Source organism: Hippoglossus stenolepis, chromosome 10, assembly GCF_022539355.2.
Source record: "Hippoglossus stenolepis isolate QCI-W04-F060 chromosome 10, HSTE1.2, whole genome shotgun sequence".
Lineage (NCBI taxonomy): Eukaryota > Metazoa > Chordata > Actinopteri > Pleuronectiformes > Pleuronectidae > Hippoglossus > Hippoglossus stenolepis.
The window spans coordinates 13123451-13146926 of record NC_061492.1 but is presented as its reverse complement, the minus strand read 5'-3'; the positions used below and the strand labels follow the sequence as shown (position 1 = coordinate 13146926).

The following is a 23476-nucleotide window of genomic DNA, read 5'->3' as shown; positions in this document are numbered from 1 at the left end:
CAGGGAGGGGGGTTAACAACACAGAGATGGAGTCAACACATCCTCTCCACTGCTCTGTCAAAAGAGGTGGAGACATCATCGTGCAGTGCATGTACATCAGTGGAATGTGTAGACGGGGTAAACACCAAACATGACCTGCTGCTGTCAGCTGGCCTGTTTTCTTTTCACTCTTTCCTGTGTCAGAATTAGACTGACATCCGGATGAAAAAACAATGTCTGTCACCACAGAGCAAACGTTGCTTTTTCATTTCACATCTTCACGACTTTATTTATAGAAACAGAGAAACTTTACCTTCCAATACGATGAGATTATGCAAAGTAAATGTCTCCAATCTGGATTGTTATTTACCTGGCAGGATTTTCTCTATCATATCTCCCAGAGTCGGGGCAGACTGCTCTTGCCTCGTAAGCCTTAGAGCTAAAAACCACATATGAAGAACACAATTTAGGAGCATGTACAGGGGATGTAACACAGGACACGTGTCTGAGCTTCACATGCACGCACAAACACACATCCAAAACGACACAGCCTCAGAACAGAACAGAATCTCAAAACGTTTTCCTGAGATTTAAAGCATCACAAATATACAAGAAGAAACATGTCTTAGAAGCTCAGACAGCCTGCTGTGCAGAGCCAGATATAAAATGAATGACTTTTCCAAACAAATGTCGGAAACAAACGAGTGAGGAGAGAAACATTAGGAGAATGGGACCAGACCTTGGTCGAATCGTGTTTGCAAATAGGATTAAAGACAGAGGATGTCACACCTTGTTAAGCCCTATGAGACAAATTGTGATTTGTGAATATGGGCTATACAAATAAGATTAGATCGATTGATTGATGGAAGTTTAAAAAAAGCATCAGTTTCCCCGACAAATGAAAGAAAATAGGCCGAGTCATGTGACGCTTTAAACAGGAACAGACATTCAATTTACTTTAAGATACATTGGCCTCTATAAGGTCAAGAAAATGCCTTGAACGAGGTATTTGCAAACACTTTTTGACCACAGACTGAGTGAAAGTGACACAGGTTAAGACTCAAACTGACTGCTGATCTGTGCTACTCACGAATTCGGTTACACAGTGACTCTGGGAGCGAAAACGCCCGTTTAGACTCAGCAGGGCCTCCCTTCACGCTGTCACGGAGCGAACGCACACTCTTCTGCCGATTCCTGGCAAAACGGGCCCGACGAATCTTCCACATTGCCGCATCGCTGAGGTTGGCCACATTGGTTCGTACAGCTGTGATGGCTGCAAAAAGAAGGGTTACAAACAAAATGTGGGAAAAGGATGTAAAGGAAAAGCAAGTGTAAAACTGTGAGGAGACTACACACTTGTAGGGAAAGGGAACTCCTTGTTGCAGTCCAGGTGTAACTGGGCCTCCAGAGATAAGGTTTCAAAGCGGTTGACAAAAAACTCCCAGCTGAGAGCAGGAATATCTTTCTTCAGGAAGTGTAGCAGCAGGAGTTTGCTGAGGATGACTGGTCGATCCCTCACCACAGTGTCAAACTGGAAGTCCAGGCACAGACACAAGCCCTACAAAGCACATAGGGTTTTACAACTGACTGAGAATTCTTCCACTACTGATAAAATATTAGATGGTTCCAGTCTCTGTCTTGTGTTAAATCAGAAATACGATATTTATCCTTTGTATTTTTGGTTTAGATTTAAAAAACAACCATGGCTTAGCTAATTTTCATCACACATCTGCAGTGCAAATCATTTAAACATGGGTATTAATACACACAAGAAACAGCAGCTATAAATAAATGGTAATTAAAATGGTAAAAACTACATTAAAGCTAATTTGTAATGAAGTTTAAATTATCCAATTAATTCACTTTTACTCTGATATTTCCGAATTACAATTTTATAGACTTACAAAGTAAAGTAAAGTAAGCATGAGCTCATAGGCAGTATATGTAGGTGCATGTTCTGTGTTCATTTTTACCTTTAAGTTAAACAGACAGAGCGGAAAAATATGTCAATGTTAACAACATTTATGTAATTGCATTAAAATATGTTCTTCTGTATATTTACCCATTTCACAACAGATTGACGTATATTTGGAAACACAGAAAATCAATGTACCAAAAATTTGGAAAAGAGACTTATGACTGTGAGTGTGCGCAGGTCACCTGCAGGGCCGGCCTCTTTATGGTGTCCAGCAGCAGGCGGGCTCGGGTGGCCACAGCCGGGTTGACGTCCTCCACAGATGCCAGGAAGCAACAGAAAGCGTGGGCCAGCGAATACTTCAGCAGGTGGTTTTTCGTCACAGCGCCAATGTCCAGGAACCGACAGAGCACCGCCACCTTCTCAACTGGGAGAGAAAATCAGTGAAAGGGAAAGATTGTCAGTAACAAAGACAGATTACTCAATAAGATGAGGAAGCTGAGCTGCCAGACGTCCTCCCATAATTACCCTGATATCATAAACAGACCCAGCTATGATGAGATCACTAATGAAGATAAGTTAGTATATGTCATATCGTATTTGTCATGGCTTAATGTATGAGTGTGTCAATTAGCATTTTGTTAGCATTTGTATGAAATGAAACAATAATAATATGCATTCCTATAATTCTGTCCGGTAATTGTTGGCTTCATTTACGAGATTAAGATCTAAAAATAGACACTTTCTTCTGAAATCCATAAACTCTCACCCACTCAGTGTTGACAAGTGTTGACCACTAGGTGTCAGTGTGGGAGCGACAACATCATGCCAGAGCAGTGAAAGCCACAGAAATCTAAATGTTTGCATGATTCACAACTACCACAGTAAAATTATCTGTGTGAACGCTAATAACAGGGTTTTATAATAATGATATTTATATGATACATGCTCATGTTCGTGATATATGACACCTGACATTTTACAGACAGACAGATGAACTGAATCTCCTCAAGTATTTATATCCACAATAGGCTAATAATAACCTTTAAAGAAAATCTACTGTGTATTTTGATCAACCATCACTCTGGTTGCTCTACTGTTTCCCCTACATCCATACATGGAGTCTGAGAACCTGTCCTCTGCCTCTGTCTCAAGGTCACACAGATCCTCTCTGCCAATCACAAGGCGAGAAAACCTTATTAATCCCACAATTCCCTATTGCTGCCTGTTAGAGCCAAATGGTAACCATGACAACACAAGAGGGAGATTTCAGCAGGCAGGAAATGGTTTAGGAAGCGTATTACATAAACAAACTGGGGGTCGTCCTCTATCAATTCATTCATAAAACAACAATCACATCGTTAACAATGAAAATAAAGAAACTCACTGAGGATGTTTTATTCGCATCATAATGAGCTTGACGCTGTGTTTAATGTGAGGCTACATGCGGTTCATGATCATTAAGATGTCAGCAGCTGCAGATGTCAGATATATTTTATATAATTCTACACATTACAATAAGGCCACTTTCAGACATGAACTCCAGAAAACATCTGGAACCAATTTTCCGGACATTTTCTGGACTTTGCGATTTCATTTTGAGATATTATAATTCTTGCCAACATGCCCCTTCACTCGCTGTGAATTCACCTAATAATCCTGTTGTATTCTCACATGGGCTCACTTAGACAATCTGCTGACATTTTGCTCAGGGGCTGGCAGGAAAAACTCAGACTAATGTATGAAGCAACTGACTCCGACATGAGTTCAGTGCATGTCTGAAAGCAGCATAAGTAACTACTCTCTGTCTCTCACCTGCTTCAAATCGTATTTTCCAGTCTTTGCTGTTGAAGTTTGAGTTGATGAGGTTCCAGAAGATGTCGGCCCCGTGGGACAAAGAGAGGGCGTGCAGGAGCTGGGGTACAGCCAGGGAGGCTAACTGGCAAAACTCTGACTTCAACATGGACCACAGACTGAAACACAGAAAGGACACAATGGACAAATGCACAATAGACCATCAACAAGTTGGATAAATCAACAGCTGCACAGAGATATTTCCATCCAATGATCTTTTTTTTCTATGACCGAAGGGGAGTTGTGAGCACACACCACGGGATAAGCATCTTCTCCTGGATGTAGGCCAGAAACTGGGGGTGATCCTTGCTGGCGAGGTACAAACACTCTCCATGGAGACACAGGATCTTCAGACAGTTCAGCATGTTGAACAAGATGTCAGGCTCCTCAAACTTGGACATTTCCTGAGGATAAAGGAGACAATGAGTCACAGTGGGCCACAGGTGCACTCAAATAAATCTCAAAAAAACATTCTTGAATGCATTTCATGATGTCATCATTTTAGTGCCTCAGTTTTTCTTATTTGTTATTAAGAAGTACCTGCAGGACGGTGTATATGAGCTTCAGAGACACAGGGAGCTGCTGGTAGGAGAATTTCTTGTCAGAGTTATTCTTCATGGCTGGAAGGAAAAAGACCGTAGTGTTTGAAATAAATCAACATTCCAGTTGAGTGCAGAGGAGACACAGTTTAATGACTGATAAAGAATGTGTTATGAGTCAGGGAAGAACCCATTCAATTTGGGTAGGGAATCCAGGAATTTATTTTCACTCTCTTTAAACCTTGCGAGATATGAGAGTGTTTTTTTGTCCATTTTTTTTATATTTTCACCATTTTTTGGGAGAATAATTCATGGATGTTGATGTAAAAAATCAGGCATGTTTAGGGAACTGTTGGGCCTTGGCAGAGGTTTGTGCTCCACTGAGTTCCATTCTAGTTTGTGCTCTGTTTATAACCCTCTGTAAAGCGTGTTTGTCTGCTGCTGAGCAGCCTGCACACCACACTGTGATGCAGTATGGTAGGATGCTCTCAATTGTGGAGCAGCAAAAAGCCACCAGCAGCTTGACATTCTTAAGAAATATAACATGGTGAGCGATACAGGTGCTGGGAGACAGACTGTTACTTTGGAATTAACCAGAGTTGCTGATTCACCCAGAGTCCAGTCTTTGTGCTAAGCTAATTGGCCTCTGGCTCCAGCTACATGTTTACTGTATCATAAGAGTGATATCAACTAGAACACAAAGTCACTCCTTTAAATGCCTTCAATAGTTTAGATTAGAGAAACCAAATTTGTGAAATTCCCAAGAGGTGGAAGTATTCCTCAAAGGATTAATGATATTTTTTAAATTTTATATAACATTTTTTTTGTTGGAACCACACCGTGTACAGTACATACTTGCATCATCAGGAGAGGGGTTACTGGGGTTGTCAGTGTGTGTGCCACTTGGGTTGTCCCCTCCCTCATTCCCAATCTCCGCCCCGATGCAGAAATCCATCTGAGGGAGGAGCAAAGTTTCCTCCAGACTGTCCGTGGGTTCCTGCAGGAGAATGAAACATCAAAACATCCCCTTCATATTTTCTATCATGTTTGATGAACATACTTTGTGCTTTATGCCACAACAACATATGCTGAGCCTGGAACACAGTGGTGTTTGTGGTGCTGTGGTTTGGGACAGGATTACCAACGTCAAAGCCTTACCTGCTTAACCCACAGGACTTGTTTATATTTGGTGCATAAAAATTCATGCTGTGTGTCTCACCACCAGGCGTATCTCTTCCCGGGGGGTCAACCTCTCCAGGAGCTCACAGCCCAGCTGGTAGCACAGGATGCTGGATTGGCACAGGCTACACTCCAGGGCCTTCTCATCCTTCTGGCAGGTGTGCGAGCCCCCCCACGGAGCTTGGAAGACGTTGTTGATAATGCCCACAATATCCTTCCCTAGGCTGCTGTCGAGACCCAGCATCACACCATCGTCCTGGAGCTCCATCTGGGACAGCCGGGGGAGACGACAGTAAAAACAGGGGAACAGAAAGTGGAGCGTCATATGCAAATGTCAAGGTCTTGCCTGTGGGCACTGTTGTCATTGCACTGTGTGTCACCTTCATTTTTATGAGTCAACTACTTGTGGTGCATATTTGCATATTGTGGATTCACCCTTGGATATGCTTTGGTGATATAATACAGTATTGCAGGGTTTGTATTAGGATATTTTCCTTGCTAACCAACTCAGTCTTAGAATATTGTATAAATATTATCACCATCCCTCACTTGAAACATGATTTAAAATGTACATGTATTGTTTAGTTATTTCTCATCAGTACAATAAGGTCACCTGCTTCAGGATGAGGTCAAACATGAGGATGAAGCAACCGAGGTTCATGTCGTCATCATCACAATCCAGATCCAGGGCACAGTGGCCGGTGGCGTGACCCAGGTTTTTAAAGGGGCTGCAGCGCAGGGGGCTGCGGAACGGGCTCCTGAAGGGGCTGGGGAACGGGCTGAGCGTGTTGTGCTGCCCACGGCGTCCTGGATCTGAAACCACACTCACCTGCAAACAAAGAATGCATCATTGTACAAAGTAAAATACGTGTTTTTGACTAAAATCTCAGGAGATTTACGCTTTTGATCGTTTTTTAGTCTCCAAACAAGTTCCTCACATATTACCTGTAATGACACATCACTACAGAGTTTCTCGGCTATAAACTTCAGTGACAAATCTACATCACAGTCAAGTTTAATTAAGCCCTTTCAGTGAGCTATATTTAGGCATTAGGAGTTACCATGGCAACATACAGTGCAGTACTTCCCAATGAATGGTAGGGACAGAAGCTAAGCAGAGAATAAATGTGAACATCCGTATCATAAACAGGCATCTGACAGTCAGACACCAGATATCAAGAAAGGTGTTATAACATCTGGTCAGGTGACGATTTGAGTGAAGCGGGGTGACGTAATATACTCTCTGACATATTAGTGATGTGATACTGCAACGACAAGAGGTGAAAATTAGCAGCAATCCCTGATATCCTTTTATTTATTTTTGTCGTCCTCACCCTGCGAGCCCCAGTGCTGCCAGTCAGATCTGAGGCACGTGCCTTCCTCTGATTGGCCAGCTCCTTCAAAGAGTTCACTCCATCGGAGAACATCCCGATCAGCAGCTGGAGAGGCACCACGATGTCCAGCTCCGACAGCACCTACGCCCAAACAGAACTCACTGTTTCAATTGCACAAAATCACAAACAAAAATATATAATATGCAGCATGCAGCTAGTGTTTTGGTGTATGCACAGAGAACCTAAACAGTTTTCTATACCTTCCTAATTATATTAGATTAATGACATTTTGTTGATGATGGTCAAAGCATTGTATAATTGCATCTATAAAAAACTTTCATAGCAATGCGCTTTTTCAGAAATATTATCCCACTTACTCAGAATAAATTACGGAACAGGCAGATTTTATCTGGAACAATTTTTTTCTGAAGGAGAATTATGAAAACTCAAATGTATATTTTTTTATACTTTAAGAACCAAAATCACAATCACATCCATTTATAAAGGTTTATCTGAACAATGGATACTTCAAAACCAGGGCAAACGATAGATCACAGAGCTGTACCATACAGAAAATAACACGTAGAATCAAACTGAGCACCAGTTCTCTGTCTGATTTAAACGTGACCCATTTACTGAGGGTAAATTCATGCAATCTCTTGATCGCAGTGGTGACAGAAAACTTGAAATTGATCCATGTACACAGGGCAGCAAGCTGTGATTGCATATGCGATGAAAGGCAAGTTCCCTCCTATCTCTCTCTGTCTCATTCTGCGACCCAGATCCATATTCAGCAGGGCTCCTGCCCAGACTCACACACACACTTGTCACACTTTGTGACAGCCTGTTCAATTCACACTCGCTGTGGACAGAACTGCAGGATGTGAACTGGACCCATGACACCGTGTGCGTGTATGTGTGTGTGTTTGTGTGTGTGTGCGTGTACGTGTGCTGCTTACATGCAGCCACAGCAGAGCCTGCTCTTGCACAGACGCTGGGTAGCCAGAGAATCTGCAGCTGATGAAGCCAAACATTTCCTCCATGGAGAAAGGCAGCGGGCACAGCTCAATATCAAACATTTTACTGCAGGGAGAAGGCAGACGAGAATAATGCGTTTATGTAAATACATTTATACAGCATACATTCATCTCAGATACTGTTATGCAATCATTATTGTCACCTTCAATATTGTTTCATGATGTGGTTTAATGCAGTTTAATTGTCCTTACGCTGCAGCTACACTATGTCTTCTTCAGCTGGTGGTATTGTTTATATATATATGTGTATATAGTTAAATGCCAAGATTGGTACCACTGTAGTAAGTATGAAGCAGGGACTAGGATGTAATTAGCTTAGCTTAGCATAAAGACTAGCAGCAAGGGAAACTACTAACCTTACTTTCTACATAGTGTACATCTATAAAAATATCTCCTGAATCAAGATTTAATCTGTACAGAAGCTAAATATAAATACCAAGAGTTTTATTAGTGCATGGACATTAGTGTGGATACCTGACCCATGTTGGTCAGGTGTGGCCAAGTTGGCTGGGATAGCCTATATTTTACACTGCACATGTATCTAATCAATGAAAACAAGCTTGTCAGGGACAGGTTGAAAGAGATTTAATACAGCTACAATAACTGCATTGGGCTCGGGTCTGATAGTTTCGGACAGAAACATGCGCCCAGCCCCTCTCTAATGGACATAGGTGTGCTATCAATTGACGAAAAAGAAAAAAGAAAAAAAAATGGCACTGATGATAACCTTCTGTTGATAAACCCCTTAATCCAGGACGTATCTACCACTTGAGTCTTGATTTTTACATTTTGCATAGGTCATTAAAACATAAACCACTGAGGCAAAAAAAATATTTTGGCTGCTGAATCTCGGAGGATATATTATTTTTGGAAAAGACTCTTCCTTAACTAATTCTGTGGAGTTCAGACAAATACCTGACATTTATTTCTGATGTTTAAACTTCAAAAATACATCTATAATTAAACAATAGCTATTGTAGCTGCAATGTTGTTATGTTTTGTCGATTTTCAATCTTATCCAGCATAATAAAAATACACCAGCAAATACAGAAATCAAAGAGATTTGCAGGTAAATGCTGCACTTCAAAATTAGCACATCAAAAAGTAACTTACACATTTTACACCTTCACCCCTGTTTACATGCAATACCTAAAGTCTTTATTACATGAACAACAACAATAATATTCAAATATTTCTAGGAGGTGGACATACCTGAGAACTTCCCGGAACTCTTTGAGTTGGTTGTCGGGCACCTCAGTGCGGATGGCCTCCAGCCACTCGGGCATAAAACACTCCCACAGCGGCTGACTGATGACGTTGTAAGGTATCAGACACAGGATGCGGTTCAGACCCTCCTTCAATTGGGTCACTGTGCTACATGACTTGTCCCAGTAACCTCCCACCTGGGGAGAAGGTAACACAGACCGACTTAGATCAGACCCTGACCTGCCCTGAATCATTTTAATAAACTTCAGTCCTCAGTTAGATCCTGATGTTGTCATTGTCAACATGTGCAGATGTTAACATGTGCTATGACTAAGATAAACAGGAGTGGGGATGTGTATTGTCTGTATGTGTGGAGTCATGATGTTCATGTCCGCCTTGGGCATCCTCTATAATTCATTAATCATATGATGTATGCTTAGTTGACCTTGGTGTTCACCTTACCCTGGCAAATTCAACCGGTTTGGGCAGCAGACACATGACCATGACGTCGAAGCGCACTTCACACACCGTCTTGAGCCACTTGGTGACAAATTGAGGCTTTAGCTTTTCCACCAGGCTTCCAACCTCATCATCCATCATGTAGGCAGTGGAGTGAAACCACTGGAAGACCATGCTGACCAGCCGGGCCAGGCTCTCCGTAGGTGTGTTTTCATTGGGGGTGCACAGGCTCACCTAGGACACGTGTCACAGCAATCAGTCAGGGAACCATACATTCAACAGAGCAGCGATAAGAGGCCGAGTACAGTACACATTCTTATCTCAACCCTCCCTCCCTGTTTTTGAAAGTAACAGCAGTAACAGCTTGCGATTACACACCAGGAACCAAATGCCGAACTGACTGAGGAGGCGCTGGTCGTGCTGGTCGTCCTCCTTGTTATCAAACTCGATGTTGTCCAGGGAGTGGTGGGAGGCGGACAGGCCCATCTGACGGCGCCTGTTCATCTCAAACTCTCGCTGTTCTGCGTGAATCTCTGCCTCCTTCAGAAGGCTGTGTGGATGTGGAGGGTGAGATTGGAAAAGCAAAGGATACAGGAGGAGGAGAGAAATAAAAATAGACTTAAGATATCCTGACATCACATATATATTATTAATATAATTTTCTGCCGTATTGTGGTCTATATTAATGTAAAAACGTGTTTCACAACGGTACAGGCGTATGTCTTGTAACTGTGGCTGGGATATGTTAGTGTAAACACTGTCAATGTACCTTATAACCGCTTCCACTGTGCACACCAGCTCCTCCGCTCCACACTCCCGTGTGTTGATGGGAGGGGGCGAGGTCTGGTACAGATGGGTCTCCGCCGCAGCCCCCACCTCGCTGCTGTGGTGGTTGACATGGCAACGCTTGCAGTAGCGGACAGGCCGGTTGCCATGGCGCCCACAGCAGCCAGCCGAGAAGCAGGTGACCACAGCCCGCCTAACATGAGAGCTACAGTTCTACAGTGCAAGGCCGAAACACGAGAGAAAGCAGGAGGAAGAAGAGGAGGAGAAGAAGGGATCATTTTAATTTCTATTCTCGGCAGCAGGCAAAAAAACCCAAAAACATCAACAATCACAGTAAACCAGCCAATAATGTCTCACGACAAGCCCCTAAAAATAAACATATTTCTAGTTCTAAAATACCCTCGTAATTAATATCTCTCTTTGTAATATGCATTTGTTTAGGAAAGTTGATCTGTCTACATCTGTGGCAATAGAAAATGTCTTTATGCGTCCCCATGGTGTCTCAGGTTTCTAAAAATAAAAAGCATGGCACTAGAGAGGCATCCTAATCTGATCAGCCTCTAATCTTGTGCCATTAGGGGGATGCAGTGCTCCCTATCAAATTAAGATATCTGTCCTCTGATGGCGATTTCACTCATTCACTTGTCAAAGCTTTCAGCGAGAGAAAAAGTTACTTATGATGTTGTTGTTGTTTGAAGTTTGTTCTATGTTTGGTATCATGGTGTAATTATAAGTAGCTATTCTCAGATGAAGAGCACTGTCGGATCACGTGTGAAACCCAGGTGGGAGTTTTAAAGCGCTTTCTGGAATAGGTGGGACAAAGCCTGATCAGAGAGGGAGGCTGTGGATTATACAACAGAACAGGGTCCAGCTGTTTCCCCTGACAACATCAGTCAGCTGCTCGGCCTGACGGGAATACCCGAGACCGGCTCACACTCAAGTTTCCCCGTGTCACAGTAGAAACCAGCAAGGAGCAGCTCTGCCTAAAGCAGCGCATTTGACAACCGCAAAGAAACATTTATTTGAAATGATTTGGCTTTTACTGAGCCACTTCAGTTTTTCAGATTCATAAATAAATGACCTTGCTATGGATCATAGGTAAAAAATAATATCTTGAAGTATATTCAGGGTTAACCAATTCAATCGTTTCTGTTTACAGTGATAAAACAATTGAAAACATGTACTGTTGGATTTTTGATGTTCAAATCATGAGTAGACATTGATATTAGAGTTCATGTTGCAGTATAAATATCTTACCTTCTTTTGACAAATGGCTGATATCTCTGCTGTAAAGAGAAATGAACAACAATGTTCAATCTGAAGACAACAAAGGCTTTTGCAAGTCATATTTTTCATTTCAAAATAATAATAAAAATAAAGTATCCATACAGAATATATCAGCAGCTTCTATACAGGAAATTCAACTAAAGTAACCTACAGCATGGAAGATCATTCTTATCTATTTCTATACTCTGTATTATATTGTTGCACCAAAAACTTTACTTTATTTTAGGCACTTAACATATATAGGCTCCACTAAGTATAATATATTTATTGTGTTTGTTTGTATGTGACAGACTGTGACAAATTAATATTCAAGCTTTGACACACTTTAGTTTGCGAACGCTCACCTTGTGGCAGGAGAACATCAACAAGCCATTCAGCGTGGTCTCTGGAAAAATGTATAAACATTACACGATGTATAGGCAAAGGGCTCCTCAGAGTGTATATACATATATACATGTCCAGCTTGTGTCTACAGAGCAGTCTCAACTTCCCACACAGCTAGAACACAAAATATCTTCTCTCAGTATCAGATAAAATAAACAAAAACTGAGTCATGTAATTCAAATATGCTACTGTGAAGAATATGGATACTTAATTGGTTTTGCTGTTGTTATTGTGAGGTTTCTGTGCATTGTTTGCCCGGCCCTCTTGCTTCCTGCAACTGTTTCATGTGTGTTGTTACATACCTGAGCCCCAATTCCTAAGTCCACCAAACTTTGCTGTGTATGAGGACCATGTGGCCTTTTCACCACAATTCTGCCACTTCGTAGAAAAACTTTCTCCTGTTCACCTGAATCTAACTTTTGTTGTTTTTGCCTGCATCTAAGAATGTCGAACCACCTAGATATACCTGCCACGCTCAGCCAGCCACCATCCCCACATGCACACATTTGGACTCCTGCCTGTTTCATTGTCAGAACACTTCCTCTGTTTGGATTTGAATTCTCAGAACCCTCCTGGTTGGACACTCTTACCCATCCGAACCAGAGACGTTTAGAACAATCCCAGTACTGTATTTGGTTCACTCATTCTGTTACAACAGTTACAGGGAGAAAAGAGAAGAAATTGGCTGCGTGCTTTTGTGATGATGATCTCATTATCGGCCCAAGGGAATTACGTAACCATGGCGATGCATTTCCCCTGGGTTAAAGAGAGGAATAACGAGGCAGGCAGTGGGTGATATATGTTTGGAATGGCATCTTATTGAAGTCGGGGGAGGATCTGGAGATGGAGAAACGAGGTGAAACATACATACATACATACATACCCTGCTATCCTCTGGCTGCACTCCTCACATATATAAAGAGGAGGGGGCTTGTCTCCCAGGGCAACAGAAAGAGTGGGATCTATACACATCTGCAAAAGTGACATTGGAAGCGTTAGAAAATGTATGTAGTATTTAAATGATCAATATATTGACAGGTGGGAGCTGTTTTAGGATAGTGACAAACTTCCACAAAAAAGAAAAATACTTACTTCCTACTACTCCTTTTAACATTTCATTTTCATAAACATCTTACTGTCCAAAGTGTCCTTTACCATGTGCCATCTCACATACAGCTTTACTCTAAGAGGGTAGTGTCTTGCCAAAGAAATCATCCGACACCTATACCTGCCTCCCCACTCCTCTGTGTGCATGGCTGCGTGCATATGCTGCACTCTAGTCCCTCGCAACCTGTGCCTGGCCCTGTGTTAAAACCCCAACGCTCGTGGCCTCGATGTTCAGATGGTGCACTGTAATTTACTGCGCTCACTTGATGCCACCCCATCCTGAAGGGCTGCGCGGGGTCACTACTTCCAATTAAGCCCCCCCCCAAACCACCCCCACCCCCACATACCCTCCATGCTCCTGGTAATTGAAATCTGGCCTCTGTCCATGCCCAGGCTCCTTCTCGATTTGTCAGCTTTAAGCACAGTTGAGTAAAGGCAGGCGGCGCAGATAAAGCAGAGCAGCAGCTACGACACTGGTGTAAGGGAAGATGATATCATTGCCCCGCTCGTGCAGCTGCCTGGGCACGGACTGATTTATTTACCGAGGGGCTCACAGAGAGCCAAAACGCCATTGTGCCTGGTTGAACTCGGCAAGGCAATCTGGCACATGCATTCCCGATGAAGTTCTCGAGGGAGGCAGCTTTTTGAACACATAGCACCCCGCTAATCCGTCATGTTTAAGTGACAAGGCCCTGTAGACGTAAAGAGATGTAGGATCTTTCTATACATTTAACACTGAAGTCACCTTGACAGCAGGTTTATTGATGGCGTTGTGGCACTCGATGTGTTGACAGTGGATGGGATTCCAGGCTGATCCAGGAGGAGAGGCAGTGAGGGAGGAGGATAAAAAAGAGGAAAATGGGGGATAGATTAGACCTTTAGTTGGTTCAAGGACGGATGAAGCAGCAGATGTGACATTGAGAGATTCTGACCGGTGTACTGCAGCCCTCTGTATTCACTGATCGCTCCGGGGGGCTTCAGGTTGGGCCAGTAATGAAACAGCATCTGCACGGCAGGAGGTTTTACTTGGGATGGTCCATATGATATGACGTAAAGAAGGTCCTGGAATACACAGACAACATCAACAATAATTAAAGTGCAATTGTAATAGATTTATTAGATATTTGTGAATAGTGAATGGAGCTAGCAGCAAATAGATTTTCATTCCAACCTGATTTATATCCATTTGTAAAGGCTATAAGTTACTTTTAAAACTATGATAAACCCTTTTATTTTATATTCAAAAGAAGAGTTTCAAGAGCTTTGAAATGCACTTTTTTATGTGTATGCTAAACATGAAGCTAGCACAATAGCTAACGATTAGCTTGGCACAACAGATACGAGCAAGGGCCAATGGCTAGCTCGGTGATAATAAAGTGATATTTTTAATAAAAGGTAAGCACAGTTTTTTCTTCACAAACAAGATAAGAATGCGTTTATTAGAGAACTTTAGCTGGTCAGATATTTTTTTCCTTTCAACAGAGTCAGTCTAGCAGCTTCTCCCTGTTTTACTCTTTATACTAGGCCAAGCTAAGACTCTGCTAACAGATGGTTAGCTTAGTAGACTAGCTAGTTAGCTCTAGCTTCATATTTACCATATAGACACAAACTTCTTCTTTAAAATAGAAGACTATTTGTTAAATAAAAAATAAATAAGAAATCTCAACTTGGAATGAAACTCTTATATTTTGCTTTACACAGATGACAATATGTGCGCATCATAGACTGTATAAGAAGATGAACAATCCGTCTCTACTTCCTGCCACGACCCAGAAATGAAGCAAAAATATCCCGGATATATGAAGGCTGCCATCTTGCTCATTTGGAGCCAGAGTCTGCGCAGTAGCGATCGACGGATGAAGTCCTGTCGATACACTCACTCGACCAACGGTGAGTCAGCTGTCGTTGAAGACATTTCACCACCTTTTATAGCATCGAATAACTATAAATAAAACCAAACTTACCAGAGAAAGGAACACGTGAACATATAGTGTGATCATAACTTCCCCAAATGAGAAACCATCTCTGAGAAAGATTTATTCAACATGTGATTTGACTTTTTATTTTGGTCCATGCCTGATCCATTAACATGGAGGAGGCATAATTTAAAATCTGTAGTGCAGCCAGCCACCAGGTGGCGATTGAGAAGCTTTGGCTTCACGTTTGAGGAGCAGTCGGGTCGTCCACCTTTATATACAGTCTATTCTCTGCATTCAGAGGGTGACATACCTTCCACACTTCCTGTTTGTGCTTCATCAGACACTCCAACAATTGACAGTGATACACTGGAACGAAGTAGAGACCAGTTAAGGCAGAGAGACGTTACTACACGACATTTAGTAGGTCAGATTTGCATGCATGCATCAAATGGGGTCAGTGTCATGGGTTACCTGGGTTTGTGGTGTACTGCATTGCAATCATGAGCATAGAGGAAGCAGACAGATTTACATAGGCTGGGACACCTCCTTCCCTTCGAGTGGAGCCCACTACAGACGAGCAAGGGAGAGAAAAGGAAAGGATGACGCCAGCTTGAAAGATCACTGTCTGGTCTCTTCAAGGTGGTAATGAAGATCGGTTTATGTCATTTATAGAACATTTGGGTGGTTTTCAAAGCTTAAAGGCATAGTTTACCCAAAAATGAAAAATTCACAAATTATCTAGTCACCACTATGTCGATGGCGGCGTAGCATTTGTGTTTGAATCCACAAAACAGACGGGTTGGATTTGGCTGCAATGCTGTTGACCCCTGAAACTCCAAAAGTGTTTTGTGGACTCAAACCGTCAAACCTCCATCGGCACAGTGGTGAGTAGACAATGAGTGAATTTTCAGTTTTGAGTGAACAATCCCTTTAAATGCCTAGCAACTGCTATTTGTGTTGCGTTTGATTTTCTACAATTGTCCCTGATGATGGGTTGAGTTAAATTTTTACAGGAGCTGAATATGTTGCATTAATTATCATGTGATGGATCATACTTACATATAGCCATTGGGAGGAAGGATGTGCTCAGGTACTCAATGATGTCTTTGTGGAGGAAAGGGGGGAAAGTGGCTAAAGTGGAGATCATAGTATAGGGCAAAGTGCTGAGAATATCATCACTGAGAAAGGGCAGGAGGCAAGTTGTTGTATAAAATATGGACTGTCCCAGATCTGATGAGAAAGGGAAAAGGCAAAAAAAGAGACAGAGATATACAGACACTCATTCAATAAACTGCACATACAGTATTCACATACTGTATGTAGCCACAGACATCACATGGAAATTCAGTCATTTAACAGTTTTAACAGTGAAAAAATAAAACGTCTGCACTTTAATTCTTCTGTTGAGGGCAGTAAAGGTTTCTTTAAAAGCCAGTGATGTAAAGTTTGCCCACAGGAGAAGTGGAGCAATCTAGTCAAGGAGATGGGTTTTCATGCTTTAGAGCTTTTTTTAACAGTGGTTAAAATATTCATGAAAAATAAGAACACTGACTGTGATGCAGACTGGGGCCCGTGAAAAACAGTGTGGAAATATGTCATTCTCAGATGTGCTCTAAACATTGCATTTACCCACGCGTGTTCTTCATTTAACTTAATATATTTGCACATGACAACATAAGTTTAAACATTTCTCGCACTTTTACATAACAAACATGCAGTCAAGTATGATACACAGAAGAGAAAGCCTATGTCTGGTGTATCCAATGGCTTATGAACGAATAGGTTGACAGGATCCAGCGTGCTCCCAATCACCCCATGCATCCCTCAAGATCCTCAGCAGGACTTCTCTCTTCCCGTTACAAAAGAGGCCAAAAAAGCAGCAGTGGCTTCATGCAGGCCAGACGGCTCGGGGGGATGATGATGACAAACAGTGGTGCACTGGGGCCTTGACTCACCATGCTGACCGTGCTGCAGCAGGGGCACCAGGTCAAGCAGGGTCACGAGGGTCACATAGAGGCCCTGATAGTCCAGAGAGGGGTACTCTGAGAGCTGAGCGTCCCGACTCTGCTGCCCCTGCCCCCCGCGGTCTGACGGGGCATCGCGCAGAACGCTGTAAAGGAGGGAGCGAGTAACTGTAGGGTTGATGGAACTGACTTGTGGTCTTAGAGATGGGGTGAGTGGGAATGGCACAGGAAAAAGACACATGGTCATGGGCACGGCCAAATTGGAAGCTTCCTGGTTCTCCTTCCTGCCTGTGCGGGACAGAATGCTGCTCCGGGGGCGGGAGGGTAGGGGGGAGGGAGGGTAGGGGAGGGGGAACAAGGGAAAAAAAGAGACAACAAAGACACAAAAAAACAGCACATTACATTGAAATGGCACTACAGAGACAGCGTAAATAGAAAAAAACAAACCCAGATAAACCCCACATAGGATGCAGTGTCTCACTATTTGACTGTATCACTGAAGGCACGGGCAATTTTTCCCTGCTTTGTCTGCTCAGAGTGACTCGAGTTCAATTTCATCTCGTTTTGTCTGCCTTTGCACTTGGAAAACAAAAAAAACATGAGCACAAACTGCAATGATCACTGCATCTCATGCGTATCTGGTGACAAGGAGCAAAAATATAAAAAATGGCATGTTTTCAGTGGCAACCCCATACTTCTCCAAAAAGGGACAGCGCAAATGACTGTCCCTCGATGGCTGCCGTCTTCCAATGAGCAAGGTCAGTGGTGGCCACTATGCAAAAAAAAAAAATGGCCAATGAGCCGTGGAATTTCTTTTTTAAAAATGAAATTTCCTTGTCTTTAGTGGGGCTGTCAAGGATGGGAGTGACACCAAATTGTTTCGGGAAAATACAGAGGTGACACTTTTGAAACATGCTTCAGCCAGTAATAAACATGTGTGTGAGGTTAGATCAAGTGCTCCTAGGTCACAGCACATGTTTATTGCACCAGAGAAATAATGTCCGTATGCATACGTTATGATACTGCACCAGTATCATCAGGAGAAATAATGAGATCCAACAGGCATATGGATTCAGGTTTCTAAAATAAATGTAACAACTAATCTACTGTAGAGGAGAAACTATAATGACAAAGGAAATAGGTTGTATCAAGGGGGAGATGACTGGTAGCATCATGTTTGTGAGCTAATGCAAGATGGACAATTGTGTTTGCTGTCCCCGGGGGGAAGGTGGTGGACATTTTCAATTTCAAAGGGGGAGAAAAACAAAAGCAAAAAACTAGTCGGGGTTGAGTGTGGGAGCGTCTAGGGTGGAGGAGGGGGGAGGGTGGGGGCCAGAGAGCATTGCTCTTTTTTTTTTACTGCACATTATTAAAGAGCTAAGCTGTTCTATCAGGCAAATGATTGGGATTTATCATGAGAGCCCAGATTATAAATGCTGCTGTATTGTTTTTTTGTTTTTTTTGGAAGGTCACTCAAAAAAGAGTTATAGCATTCATGGCAAGTGAGAAAGGGGATTTCATAAGTATTTTTTTAACATATAACATTAGATGCATAATGTTGAGTTTATACGTGAACAGCAGAATGTAACATTTTCTGACCTAATCCCCTCAAAGTTATACTCTGTAAGATTTTTGTCCGCGTAGATTCATTCGTGACGCTGCGTCATTGTGCAGCACCAACTCAACCAGCATGACAACAGACTGTATCTCAAAGTATGACTTTTTCACTGCCCATTTCTCATATAGAAAACATCATCAATTTGAACAATGAACATAGACATATAAAAAGACACGCTCACACACGTACGCGGAACATGTACACACGCAAAGATACACACACATGTGCGCACATACGTACGAACAGAACGACACAAGAGTTATACGACACATAAAACACATGTAGAAATGCACTGGTACAGACACATGACGTACATCGACTGTCAGTCCCTGCGCTGTCAATACAAAGTCATTGGCTATGTGTGTATCAGTGATCAAGACTTCAAAGCACAATCAAGACTCATCTGAGAAACAGGATTTCAAGCGTGTGGTGCTAAATCTTAAACAGTAGCTAAACAGTGGATGATTGCGGCCCGCTGCAGTCGTTCTCATGGGTGGTACAGTTTGGCGCGAAGCCAGCGAGGCTCACTGTAGCAGAGAGCTCGGTTTGACTTGGAGAAATATGGGAAGCTATGCCTCATCTTTAAGGAGGCCAATAGAATTGCATCTTCCCTTTTTTCTGCCCTGACCTGTGCTGAACCAAAAAATTGAGCGTATGAATCAGCAAACACCTCCTCTGGCTGTTTTGCTTTTTCCTTCCAAGAACATGACACAGACCTACTTAAAGGCTCACTAATCCCACTTGATAACCCTCTCCCCTTTTTTTGCATTCACTCTCTTTCTTCGCCCCGGTCTTCAGAAGGAACAGGTGGATGGATAATCCTGGAGTCCCCCCCACCCCCCCACCCCCACGCTCAGGAAACCAGACCACCTCTAATGACAAGCAGAATGATTTGTTCTGCATATTAGAGGCAAAGAGGCTGCTCTGCAGGAAAATATCGAGCAAATAGTGGCATCATGGTGAGTGACTGTATTCGCACTCAGATGAAAAGATCATCAGTTGCAGCCCAGGATTTAAAACAGGATGCTGGTGTAGGACGGCCCTTCAGCAATGCACGAAGCATCCAGGATACTCAGTGGATGAATCTCAAATAGATTGCACCCTAAACTGGTAATAATCATGTGGGACAAACAAGTTCAGCCTCCGGCAATCACACCCTTTATTTGTAAATGAACTAATAAGTCACAACAACACTGGAGTTCTTTATGAAGCCAGATGATGAACAAAATTTATTATCTCCGCTGTCAATTTTTTAATTGGAAAGAAGCTCAGGCTAAGAAAAAAGGAAAAAGACACATGATGAAATTAGATGTGTCTAAAATGGCCGCCTACTTGACCTGTGTTTGAGGAGGAAATAACATATTGTTCCTTCCTCTGGCTTTCACAGCACCCAGAGGAGCAGGATGACCCTGCGACTGCAGAGCAGGAGGACCTGCCATCCGCCTCCCTCTGGAAAGGACACTAGAGCCCACCCACCCCCCGGAAGCGTTAATCTAGCTGTCGGCCACTGAATCAATAAACACCACCGAGCCGTCTATCTCTGCTGCTACTTGTACGCAAACCATGTAACTTCAGGGGAAATCTGCTACACTCTCATATCAGTAAATGGAGCTGGCCATTTCCCTACAACTTCCTTTTTTATGTAGTAAATTCATAATGGTGTCACTGTCGTCCCTTTGAGAAAGTGTGCACTGTACTGTGAACTCTCCTGACGCTAAATATCAAACATTCTACAGTCTGTTACTTCACCTGTTGGCTCTAGAGCAGGGTACTTACCTGAGCAGGGTTTGGGAAAAGTATTTCAGTGTGTTTGCAATGTCTGTTCCAGAGGGCACTGGGTAAATATTGTGTTGCACACGGTTGTGATACTCTTGCAAGTATCGTATCTTAGAGGCAACTAGACAAAATAAAAAGCAGAGTAACAAGTAAATCAACACTAGAAAGACTGTTGTAGTGAGTAAAGAGCACAAAAACAAGGCAAACATGCATACATCTATACATCTGTTGTTGTTTCTCCACTACAAGACCCAACTGCATGTAATTTGGATGTTGTAAACAAAGAGTCAGTGATTCCATGGCTCTCTGGCCTTCTTTGGTATAGCGGCGAGGTCACAGGAGGCCCTAGAGGAGGCAGTAACCTATGGCTTACAGAAACACGCTCGTGCACAAAGGGTTGCCAGCTCATGTCCCGAGACAAGCTGGGAAAATGCGTTCGAGGGTGAACACGAGAAAGGACTCACTCATTCCCTTCACAAATGTCACTGAGAGACATTTCAGCGTGGAGTCCTATGGAACTTAACTCCCTCAAGTCTCTGTCTTTGGGTTTGAGCCTTTTATTTGATGTTTTCGCATGGTTATGTAAAGGTTCAGATAAGTTGGGTGTTGGTGATCACTGGCCCATTTTCTGTGACTTTGGGCTGCGATGTTTAGCTTCCTCTCTGACCTGTAACTGACAAACCCCCAAAATAAAAATAACAGCAGCTGGCTGTGGGCATGTGTGGTCAGAGAACTGAGCTGTGGTACAGTGCTGCATCACACATGATTCTCTCTCCTCCCTGAGGGATGAACGATGAGGAGCCAAGGATATGTTTGTCCGCGTTTGTTGGCAGGATTACGCAAAAACTGCCATAAACCATAACATTGTGTTGTGGATATGGATCGGGGTGCAAATCCAGGAATTTTTTTTTCTTCAACATTGTGAGATGGGGTGTAGTTCCAATGGTGCAGTTCCAAAAAAATTGGTGGCCAATCCAGCTCCAGATAAAAATTCGGATCTAGTGAATTTAAATGTGGTTTTATAAGGAGACTGTATGTACTCTACTTATAATATTGTGAGAAAATCTCTTCAAGTGTAGCCAGGATTAGCTATTTATCATGGTCTGCATCAAATTGTGTCAATACTATATTATAATAGTACACTAGTCTAATGTAATTGCATTTTGATGGTGGACTGATATGAAAAGTCCTCAGTTACATTTGGATAAAACAAGTCTATAGACGGAGGACCCTAATAAAGATAAATATAGATAACTGCCGATATGATGTTTAACAGTAGAACAATATATTGCTTCATCTTTTTCTAATATTAGCCTGGTGGATTCTTCAATATATTGCCTATAAACAACATTAGCAACACTCAACTTTTAGCCAAACGAAATGGGAGCCACAAAACAACAAGTTTGACCTCACATTTTTACAATGCTAGTGGTTTTAAATTCAATAACGTGCGCAAATTCCTTAATAAAAAAAAAGTCTGCCAGGATCGTTCAGTCCAGATGGGAGGGGATGTGGAGGCAGAGGATGGTGCTGGTTTCCACCTGTTCCAAAGCAAACCGAGGGGGTGTGATGATGAAGATGTTGATGAAGAGGAGGAGGAGGAAATCAGCAGCAGCCTTCAGGGCGGCGTGTGATCAAACCCACGTTATCGATCAATCTAATGCCACGATATTGTTCGGTGGGAGAATCTTGTCAGGTCGACCTTGACAGCAGCAGCACCACAGTTCGACCCCCATGCAGCCACGTCAATCAATCAAATACACAAACGGCCATTCCATTTATTGCTACGACATTTTCTTTTTCTTCTGTGAACCTTGCAGTTGGACGGAGAGATGGACGGAGAGAGGTGTGTGTGAGCAATGAGCCTCCAGTCATCCTCTGCGGTGAGAGAGAGAGCGAGAGAGAGAGAGAGAGGACGTGTTGCAACAACCTGCCCTGGCAACCGCGCGTTCATCACCAAGGACAGCTCCCCTCATCCGCTCCCATGGTTAAATCAACCCCCGAATCACATCACAGCTTCACCCTCATGTAAAGACAGGTGGAAACACACACACAAACACACACACAGACACACACAAACAAACACAGATCCGTACTTACACTGCTCTGCCTTCGTGGACATTTCGCAGACTGTTGGGGAAACATATAACCAAGACTGTCAGTTGTTTTCACTGTGGTTTTCGGTCTGTTCCTTTTTCCTCTTTCCTCCCCCGGCGTTGCGTTTCCCTCAGCGGTGAAAAAGTGAATGTACTCCCCCTCTCAGCAGCCCAGGCTCCGGGCTTGGTTGTACCACTCCTGCGCGGTGGTGGTTCATGCGCTGTGGGTTTTTTGTCAGTGGTCGGTTTCTCGCCGAGCTTTTAGTGGAATTAAAATGAGAGACTCGCTTTATTTAATTTTTTCGGAGTCTGTTTTCCATCTCAGGAATTTATTTTGTCTTCCAATGTGGAGAGGGAAGCTTGATATACCCACCTCCCACCACACTACCTTTCCAAAAATGGACTGATCCGGCTTTGACAAATTGTCATTCAAGAATTCCAAGAAGCCCATCAGTCTTCTTTAAGATGATGACAGTGGAGGAAACACAAAGACCTCATCTGGGTTTTTGCTCCAATATTTAATTTTCTTTTTTGTTATGGTGCAGGATGAATAGGTGAACATGCAACAGATGGTTGTCACACTGTCATAAATAATATAGGGCTGCATGAAATATATATCAAGATAAAAATGGTTCGTATCAGTCGATGATTATCACATTATTATTTTTATTTCAACCGTGAAGGTTGTCATGTTAAACTCTTCTTTATGAGAAGAGAGGCAAATTAATTAATAAAAACATAACAACATTACAGACACCCGTTCATACTCAGAGAGTTCATTTTGTTTTTCTCACTGAGTTTTTATCTGTTTGTATATATTTTTGTATTTTTAGTTGTTTTTATATTTGTGAGGTACTTTGTAACTATGTTTTGAGAAGTGCAATGTGACTAGATATTATTAAATACAGGTGTCATACACTACATTCACAACACACATCTTCCAATTCAATTCAATTCAATACAACTTTTCAGAGCATCCACTGTGACCATAAGAGTTATTTTCTCGACCCTTTGATATTGACTTAAATTCCTCCATT

General features: G+C 42.5%; 1 protein-coding gene across 6 annotated transcripts in view; it reads right to left on the bottom strand.

The window, feature by feature from the left end:
- Positions 1–22596, bottom strand: part of LOC118117051 (protein unc-79 homolog) — a 35059-nt gene extending 12463 nt beyond the window's left edge. For 3 of the 6 annotated variants that reach the window (XM_035169111.2, XM_035169114.2, XM_035169113.2), the window contains exons 1-27: positions 22444–22596; positions 20344–20464; positions 16941–17254; positions 16045–16215; positions 15457–15552; positions 15296–15351; positions 13999–14128; positions 13812–13876; positions 12843–12931; positions 11920–11960; positions 11546–11574; positions 10272–10501; positions 9881–10052; positions 9506–9736; positions 9050–9240; positions 7760–7883; positions 6801–6941; positions 6080–6295; positions 5507–5734; positions 5143–5284; positions 4289–4368; positions 4004–4152; positions 3710–3867; positions 2140–2321; positions 1336–1537; positions 1070–1252; positions 350–418 (exon numbers count right to left, since the gene is read on the bottom strand). In XM_035169111.2, coding sequence (XP_035025002.1) covers positions 350–418; positions 1070–1252; positions 1336–1537; positions 2140–2321; positions 3710–3867; positions 4004–4152; positions 4289–4368; positions 5143–5284; positions 5507–5734; positions 6080–6295; positions 6801–6941; positions 7760–7883; positions 9050–9240; positions 9506–9736; positions 9881–10052; positions 10272–10501; positions 11546–11574; positions 11920–11960; positions 12843–12931; positions 13812–13876; positions 13999–14128; positions 15296–15351; positions 15457–15552; positions 16045–16215; positions 16941–17254; positions 20344–20464; positions 22444–22465 — 3832 coding nt within the window. In that variant the 5' untranslated portion in view covers positions 22466–22596. Of the gene's footprint in view, positions 1–349; positions 419–1069; positions 1253–1335; positions 1538–2139; positions 2322–3709; positions 3868–4003; positions 4153–4288; positions 4369–5142; positions 5285–5506; positions 5735–6079; positions 6296–6800; positions 6942–7759; positions 7884–9049; positions 9241–9505; positions 9737–9880; positions 10053–10271; positions 10502–11545; positions 11575–11919; positions 11961–12842; positions 12932–13811; positions 13877–13998; positions 14129–15295; positions 15352–15456; positions 15553–16044; positions 16216–16940; positions 17255–20343; positions 20465–22443 lie in introns of those variants that run through there. The other 3 variants (XM_035169112.2, XM_035169115.2, XM_035169117.2) reach the window with 3 other exon arrangements.
- Between the last annotated feature and the right edge of the window lie 880 nt (positions 22597–23476).